Raw genomic sequence first — 9,365 nt, 5'->3', positions numbered from 1 at the left:
AAGAACCAAGTTACCAAGTGGAATGCAAACCGACACAATGATGGTTGGCACTTCTTTCCCCAAAGCACAAACAAACAAAATTCTCAGGAACTCAATCATGAAAGCATTTAAATCCAAATGTCAAAACCACCCATTTCTCTATGTGTGGCTATTATAACATACATGAATCTAAAAAAAGAAAAAGACAAAGATTTTAGGTGATACACTCCAACACTCTTTACTGCTCTAGAACCCTCACTGAAAATTAACACATCAGCAGGAAAATTAATCAAACTTGAACAGGAAGAATTTGAGTAAAAATATTGGATATTTTTTGTTTTAATCTTCAGTTTAAGCATGATTTCCGCTCAACATTATAACCGAAGAGAAGTTATGATCATTTCCTTGGTATTTTACATGCTTAAAATTTAGCCCAGTCTTTGAAAACTCTCTCCAGCTTCTGGCCAAGCAGAACTTTGCCGCTCACTTTGAACTTGCCAGCAAGGAAAGCCTTCTGAGGGTTCATTTTGCCCAAAACCAACTCCATGAAGACAGGTTCCGGGATTGTGAAGACAGTGTCTGCTGGAAGCCTGGCGGATCCAGGATACATGTCCCCAGAGCCATTCTTCAGATCAATGGTCCACTGCAGAATGGTCTTCCCATCTTTGGTGATGTCCAGCTGAAAGATGGCATTGACTTTCTTTACCAGTTGGGCCCCTACCTCTTTGATGTGATGGCTAATATCCTCAAACACAGGGAAGCTCTGGAATTCTGACAGCTCTAGAGGGTGTGGCATGGCAGGTTCCCGAGCTGCACCCAGTTCCTTGAACTGGCCTGCCTGAGGTCCATCCACTGCTTTGATCTTGGGTTGATGGTCGATTCTCTTCCACATCTTACTGTGCTGGTCCTCTTGACCTTGCCGTCTGGTTTGTGAGCAGCTGTGGCCAGATTAATATCCACAAGTCAGATTGTGACATCAAAGGTAAGGCCCAAGCAGGGAATGAGGCTGGTATGTGTGCTGCAGTCTTATTGGCCAAACAGATACTAAAATGTGACATGGGGTGAGGCCTCAGATAGGTAATTGTGAGGCAGACCCACACCACCACCCCCCAAACCAATCAGGGCTGTTGGTCTCACAGGCCCAGAAAGTTCTGGACCCCATGTTGGGAATAAGAGAAAGTGGCCCCAGAAGGTTCTTTGGTGATATGAGCTCTGTCTTTCCAATGCAGGCCTCTCCCGGTAACAACCCTAATTCAGAGCAGTTATTCTGATTCCTCAGTGGTGTTTAATCCTTAAGGCACAGATCCTGATGCTAGATTTGGCATCACCTAGCTGCTGGTGGAAGGGGAAGTGCTTTTAGAGAAAAATGGCTGGTTGGAGAAAGAATCAGTACCGGGATTTGCATCAGAAAGCTTCAGAGGCACAGTGAGAAAACGGGGAAGGGGTGGGGGGAGGAATATCCCTAAGATCAATAGAAGATGCTGCTGGATGTCCACAATAGCCAAACTATGGAAAGAGCCTAGATGTCCATCAACAGATGAATGGATAAAGAAACTGTGGTCTATATATACAATGGAATATTATGCAGCCATCAAAAAATGAAATCTTGCCATTTGCAATGACGTGGATGGAACTAGAGGGTATTATGCTAAGCAAAATAAGTCAATCAGAGAAAGACAATTATCATATGATCTCACTGATATGAGGAATTTGAGAAACAAGATGGAGGATCATAGGGGAAGGGAGGGAAAAATGAAACAAGATGAAACCAGAGAGGGAGACAAACCATAAGAGACTCTTAATCTCAGGAAACAAACTGAGGGTTGCTGGAGAGGTGGGGGGTGGGAGGGATGGGGTGGCTGGGTGGTGGACACTGGGGAGGGTATGTGCTATGGTAAGCGCTGTGAATTGTGTAAGACTGATGAATCACAGACCTGTACCCCTGAAACAAATAATACATTATATGTTAATAAAAAAAAAATAGAAGATGCTGCTGGCCTCAAATGATCATTGCATATAATAACACAGCCCTCACTCTGAGCCAAGGCACTGTTGTAGGCATTGCACATGTATTAACACTTTTAATCTTCATTAGAACCCTCTGAGATAGGTACTCTTCTTATTCCCATTTTACAGATGGGGAAACTGAGGCAAAGAGAAATGAAGTGATTTACCCAAAGTCACACAGATAATAAGTAGGGTAGCCAGGTTGAAACAGAGGTAGAATGACTCTAGAACCCATATGTATATATATATATATTCCTTTTATTTTTAAATAATGTCAGATTTACAAAAAGGTTATAAAAACAGTAGAGTTCCTGTATCACCTGCACCCCACTTCCCCAAATGTTAATATTTTACATGGCACAGTACAATGATCTACACCAGGAAAGAAATATGGGTACAATACTATTGTACCCATATTTACAATACTGTACAGATCATACTCAAATTTTGCCAACTGTTCCACTAATGTCCCTTTTCTGGTCCAGAATCCACCTTCTGGTCCAAAGTCCTGCACTGAATTTAGTTTTTATGTCGCCCTAGTGCCCTCCAGTCTGGGAGTTCTTCAGTCTTTGTCTATCATGACCTTGACACTTTTGAATACTGGCTAGTTCCTCTGTAAAATGTCCCTCATTGGGGTCAGTCTGATGTTTTTTCATGATTGGGTTGAGGTTATGCATTTTGGTCCAAATACCACAAAGATGATCTTATGCCCTTCTCGGTGCATCATATCAGGGGCTACATAGTATCAATGTGTCCCATTACTGGTGATGTTGACCTTGATCAAAGTGTTGTCTATCTGTAGTTTGCTCCACTGTAGTTACTATTTCTCCCTCTGTAATTAGTAACTTATAAGGAGATACTGAGACTTTGCCAATATTCTGTTTCATATCATACTTCAGCCCTCTCTTTGCATCCATCAGAGGTTCATCAATGTGATGTGTACCAAATGGCCATTTTCCATCCCCATCACTCACTTTAGATTTAATGATTGAAATTTTGCTGTAAGAAGAGCTGCTCCTTCTCCCCCATTTTTTTTATTTGTTCAAATATGTCTTTATCTCAGTAGGGACTTGTGGATATTTATTTTATTCTGTGGGTCATAATCTATTATTATCATTAGGTATTTGCTTGCTCAAACTGTCCCAGGTTTGGCCATTGGGAGCTCCATCAAGTGAGTGCCTATGCCCTTTCCTAACCATGTTGTTCTTACACACAAGTGAAGCTACATTAAATGGAGTTGCTGGTAGCTTTGTTCTCTCAGGGAGGAATGCAGAAAATTAAAAAAAAAAAAAGATTTGGCATATTTTCTTTGGTACATGATGGATGAGCTGGTATGATCAACATGGAGCAGTTAAACAAAATCCAGTGGCTTCCAAAACCAAGACTTTACCCTGAGGCCACCTGGTATGGACATCTGCATAGAGAATTTTAAATGAAGAGGTGAGCAATCCTCAGTAAGATTGCTGTGAGCCACCAACAGTAAACTGAGCCCCCATCACCACCCATCACCCTTATCTGCTTTTCCTCAGGGCAGGGTTGTTCCTTCTGAATTATTCAGACAGGTCCCCAACTAGGTTGCCCCTCCTGCCTCTGCATGTCAGAGGGGAACACAATTCCAAGCCCATATTTGTCCCCTTCATGGTTCCTATCTTTTATAAATATTTCTACCATTAAAGGAATTCCAGTATGAATGGCCAAGATGCACCTGGAAAGGTGCTCAACATCATGAGTCCCCAAGGACACGCAAATTAAAACTACAGTGAGATACCTCTTCCCACCCACTAAAATCATGAATATTGGAAAGACTGACAATGGCAAGCGTTGGCAAGGCTGTGGAGCAACTGGGGCTCCTGTGCAGGGTTGGTGGGAGTGCAAACACTGCTGCTGCTGCTATGGAAGACTGCTTGGTAGGGTGGTAAAAGTCAAACATACACTCAGCACACAACCCATAGGTTCTCCTCTTGCGTAGTTATGCAAGAGAAATGAAAACATGTCTATAGAAGGACATAGAATGAGTGTTCCCAGAAGCATCGTCCATTAAAGCAAAACACTAGGAGACAATCCAAATCTTTTCTTATGTCCTTCATCTTCTGTTCATCAACAGAAGATCGGATAAGCAAAATGGCATAATTATAGAATGGAATACTACTTGGCAACAAAAAGGAACAACCTCTTGATTCACTCCACAACACAGATGAACCTCAGATGCATTATGCTGAGAGGAAGAAGCCAGATTCAAAGGATGACATATTATATGATTCTATTCATACAGCATTCTAAAAATTGCAAAACTGCAAAAAGAAAAAAGAAATGACTGGTGGATTAGGGGAAGAAAGTGAGTTTGTCCATAAAGGGACACAAAGAATTTCTTTTTGGTGGGGGGGGAGGGGACAGTGATTGAACTTTTCTTGATTGTGCTTGTGGTTACACAATTGTATGTATTTGTCAAAATCCAGAACTGTATACTAAAAGGGATGCATTTAAGTATGTAAATTATACCTCAATAAACCTGACTTTAAAAACAAAAAGAGGCATGGACAGATCCGCATTGCCACTGGTATGAGTTCTGTCTAAAGCAGAGGTACAAGCCAAAACTGGAATACTGGATCCTTTTTTTTTTTTTAGTTCCTATATCTGTCAGTTGCTATTATTACACTATGATGCATAATTTTAACTTCTTAATTAATTCTTGTATCAGTTAACTCTTGCTATATTATGTGGCAAAACAAACAACCTCAAAATTTTAGAAGCATATAACATTAAGTGGTTATTTCTCACATGTCTTTTGGGTGGCTGGGGTCTGCTGCTCTGGGCTGAGATGGGCTTGGCTGCTCTTCTAGACACACGTGTCTCTCACCTTCTGTCTGCAACCAATGGGCCAGCCAGGCATGTCCCTCCTGTGGTAACGGCAGAAGTACAAGGGCAGCAAGTAGAAAGGCCCAGGCTCGGCCCTGGCTCAATGCCACTCCTGCCCATGGACCAGCAGCAAAAGCAACTCTCAGACCCAGGTGCAAAGTACAAGGTTGTGGAAGCACACTGTACCCATGAAGGGGCCATGACAGGGCAAGGGGCAGGCAGAAGAGAAAAACAGACTGGCAATGCAATCTGCCACAGCTACTGACACACAAAAGGAGAGATTTCACATTTTAAGATCCAGATTTGTGGCTTTTCTTATTCATGGAAGGATCCATAACCTTGGACCCACATCTTTATCTGGCAATAATTAGCCAGCACTGAAGAAGGAAAGGCAGCTCACTTCAGGCAGGAAGGCCTCCCCACAACTCACCGTCATCATTGTCATCAGGACGACCCCTTTCTAAAGGTCAGGTGTTCTGAGGAAATGTTCCAGAATTCCTGAGATTTTTTTCCTCACTAAATTTCATCAAAAGTTCTACAAGAATTTGGACAATGTGAGAATTCAGGGGTCATCAGGTTTGCCACTATATCCATCCCCTCAACATATTTGCTGCACACTGACTGTGGAAAGCTCTGGGCTGGTACTGTTAGGAATACACACAGATGGAAAACGGGGGCTGGCGAGGCTGTGAAGAGATCCGAGCCCTGTGTACTGCTGGTGGGGATGGAGAACGGCGCAGCACTATGGGAAACAGTATGGCGGCTCCTCAGAAAATTAACCATAGAATTACTATGTGATCCAGGGTTCCACTCCTGGTACATAAGTGAAAGCAGGCACTTGTACAGATATTAGTACATTCATGTTCATAGCAACATTCTTCACAAGCCAAGAGATGGAAACAACTCAAGTGTCCGTTGACGTATGAATGGATAAACAAAATATGGTATAAAATGAGCAAAGGAAAAAAGAGACCAATCAAGAAACAGACTCTTAACTATAGAGAACAAATTGATGGTAACCAGAGGGTAGGTGGGTGGGGGGATGGGGGAAATAGGTGATGGGGACTAAGGAACGCACTTGTCATTGTGAGTACTGAGTGATACATAGACTTGTTGAATTACTATATTGTACACCTGAAACTAATATAACACTGTGTGTTAACTATCTTGGAATTAAATTCTTTAAAATGAGAAAAAATAATAAAAACACATATCTTTTCAAAAATGTGATAGACACATGATGGAATATTATTCAGTCTTAGAAAGGAATGAAATTCCTACACACGCTACAACTTGGAAGAAACTTGAAGACACTATGCTAAGTGAAATCAGCCAGACACAAAAGACAAGTGGTGTATCATTCCACTTATATTAAGTACCTAGAATAGTCAAATCCACAGAAACGGAAAAAAGAACAGTGGTTGCCAGGGGCTGAAAGGAGGAAAGAAAAGGAGAATTCCTGTTTAATGGGCACATAGTTTCAGTATAGGAAGATAAAAAAGTTTTCTCTCTCTCTTTTTTTAAGATTTATTTATTTATTTTAGAGAGAGAGGGAGTGTGCGGGAGGGGCAGAGGGAGAGAATCTTCAAGCAGACTCCCCATGGAGCGCAGAGCCCAACGCAGAGCTTGATCCCAGGACCCATGAGAGCACGACCTATGAGATCACAACCTGAGCTGAAACCAAGAGTCAGACGCTTAACCGACTGAGCCACCCAGGTGCCCCAGAAGATAAAAATTTCTAAAGATGAATGGTGGTGATGGTTGCAGAACAATGTGAATGTACTTAATGCCACCTAATTGCACACTTAAAAATGGGCAAAATGGTAAATTTTATGTCATGTATTTTTTACCACAAGAAAAAAAGAATACACAAAGAACAATAAATATGTCCAAAAAGCAGTTTAGCTTAGGAGAGAAAAACATACACATACATATCTAATATATAATGCAAACTTACAAGTGCCACAAGAAAGATACATGTGGTGGTCTTACAATATGTTCACACAGTCTGAAGGCATTGTGGCTTCCTATCTGCTCTCCCTGGAACTGCTCACTCTAGGTGAAATCACCTGCCACGTTGTGAGGACACCCCAGTGGCCCTATGGACAGGTCTGCGTGCTGAGGGACTAAGGCCTCCTGCCCACAACCACATGAGTGAGCCGTCTTGTAAGCAGTTCTTCCAGACTCACTCAAACCTTCAGATGACTGGACCTTGGCCAACATCTCAATTGTAATCTCAAGACAGACTCTAAGATGGAATGGAAGGAAGAGGAATGGTTGAAGCAGTCTGAAGCTTCAAAACAACTGCAAAAGTGGGAATCGAGACAAAAGCCATTAATGAGTGTTACACCTTTGGGAGCAAAGTGGCAGTGATGGTGGTGAAGCACTGGCCTTAAGAAGAGCCCTCAAAATGTTTGGCTGGAAAGGGAGGGAGAGAAGCAGGGGGGAAGGCTGAGGAGACAGGACAATGGAGAGAAGTGTTTCTTAGGAGAAGGGAGACGTAAACACATTTATACGCAGAAGGGAAGTAGAAAAGGAGCAGAAAATGCAAGGGAAATGGGAGGAAGCTATAGTGCTATAGGAGCTTCACCCCAGCCTGGGTTTCGATTCCAGCAGTAGGACCTGGGCAAGCTGCCCATCCATGTGGTGTTTCCGTTTCTCCACCACAAAGTGAGGATAACAGCATACACAAGTGCCAAAGCTTTTGTGGTAAGGATGAAATGAGATAATCCTCAGAAAGTGTCTGGCACAGATAAATGCTCTGTAAGGTTAGCTCTTCTCATAAGATGGGACACAAAAGGAAACAAGATCCTGCAGGAGGTGACGGGGAAGAGGAGGGTGGGCCTCAAAGGGGCATGAAGGATCCCTCTTCCTGTCCAACACAGAGCAAGCAAAGGAAGGTGAGCAAAGATGCTGATGACTTTGAGGTGAAGAGAAATATCACCAGTTGATGATCCCTGTCTATCTCTCCAGACTATCTCTCATCATGTACCTGCAGGAGCCCTGTAGACCAAATGGTTTTACACTTCCCTCCTGAACAGTCCTTGAACTTCCTGCCTCTAGGTTTGTGCATCCGGCCCTCTAATTCCATCCAAACTCTGTCCTTCCTTCATACCTCAGTTTAAACCATATCGGCCTCTATCAAGCCCCACCCCCCCCCATGCAGTAAAATCTGCACAAACAACTAGCTGGATACACTTCAGGTTTTGGGGGTCAGACACATGCTAAACTGGAGATGGGTGCACAGGTGTAGCCCAAATCAAGCATGGGCAGAAAACACTTTGCCAAGACTACGGGGTCAGTGGGAACATTCAGTAAACAGCATTTCTCTTCCTCGTCTGAATTCTAAAGAAATTGAGAACTAAGACAAGGAATGGCAGATGGAAACCAAAAGTTTACCTTTAAGTGATAACTGAGGGAGTGGGGCACCTGGTTGGCTCAGCTGAAAAAGCATCTAACTCTTGATCTTGGGGTTGTGAGTTCAAGCCCCATGTTGGGTGTAGAGATTACTTAAATAAATAAAACTTAAGTGATAACTGAGGGAAGCATAGTTGAAGGAAAGTACTTAATATGAGGCTCTAGTGGACTTGCCAACTACATCCCACAATGCAAGGCAGAGCTATCCAACTACCTATCAGTCCCCATCCTGGGAGGCCTCTGCCTGTGAGGCTAGTAGTAAGGGGCCCACCAAGGGAAAGTTCTGGACATGGAGGAGCTCAGTTTATATTTCCCAGATCAAGCATACAAAAAAGTCATCACAAACATCATGATAAAAACCCCCAACAAAGTAGGTTAAGAGGGAAGATACTTCAACATAATAAAGGCCCTACATGAAAAACCCACAGTGAACACATACTCAATGGGAAAAAACTGAAAGCTTTCCCCCTTTGTTTAAGGTCAGGAACAAGACAAGGATATCGACTCTCACCATTTCTATTCAACATAGTACTGGAAGTCCTAACCACAGGAGTCAAACAACAAAAAGAAATAAAAGGCATCCAAATTGGTAAGGAAAGAGTAAAACTTTCATTATTTGCAGATGACATGATACTATATAGAGAAAAACCTTAGACTCCACCAAAAAACTGCTAGAATTGATAAATGAATTCAGCAGTTGCAGGATACAAAATCAATGTACAGAAATCTGTTGCATTTCTATACATTAATACTGAAGCAGCAGAAAGAGAAATTAAGAAAACAATCCCATTTACAGTTGCACCAAAAATAATAAAATACCTAGGAATAAAATTAATCAAAGAGATGAAAGACCTGTACTCCAAAAACTATAAAACACCAATGAAAGAAACTGAAGACGACGCAAAGAAATGGAAAGACAGGGCGCCTGGGTGGCTCAGTTGGTTGAGCGACTGCCTTCAGCTCAGGTCATGATCCTGGAGTCCCGGGATTGAGTCCCGCATCGGGCTGCCTGCTCGGCGGGGAGTCTGCTTCTCCCTCTGACCCTCCCCCCATCTTGTGCTCTCTCTCATTCTCTCTCTCTCAAATAAATAAATAAAATCTTTAAA

The 9,365-nt window shown here is 42.5% G+C and overlaps 1 protein-coding gene across 1 annotated transcript; it reads right to left on the bottom strand.

Annotated features, from left to right (window-relative positions):
* Positions 1 to 400: 400 nt before the first annotated feature.
* Positions 401 to 871, bottom strand: SCP2D1 (SCP2 sterol binding domain containing 1). The gene has a single exon (XM_032419385.1). It carries the CDS (start codon positions 869 to 871, stop codon positions 401 to 403), a length of 471 nt encoding a protein of 156 aa, XP_032275276.1.
* Positions 872 to 9,365: the final 8,494 nt, after the last annotated feature.

The sequence above is a fragment of the Phoca vitulina genome, unplaced genomic scaffold, assembly GCF_004348235.1.
Source record: "Phoca vitulina isolate PV1807 unplaced genomic scaffold, GSC_HSeal_1.0 scaffold22, whole genome shotgun sequence".
Taxonomy (NCBI): domain Eukaryota; kingdom Metazoa; phylum Chordata; class Mammalia; order Carnivora; family Phocidae; genus Phoca; species Phoca vitulina.
Note: the sequence above shows the minus strand (reverse complement) of the source record. Positions and strands in the feature narration are given on the sequence as shown.

What these genes read in the sequence shown, in the direction of transcription:
- SCP2D1 (XM_032419385.1), bottom strand. Translation starts at nt 871, where the DNA reads ATGTGGAAGAGAATCGACCATCAACCCAAGATCAAAGCAGTGGATGGA.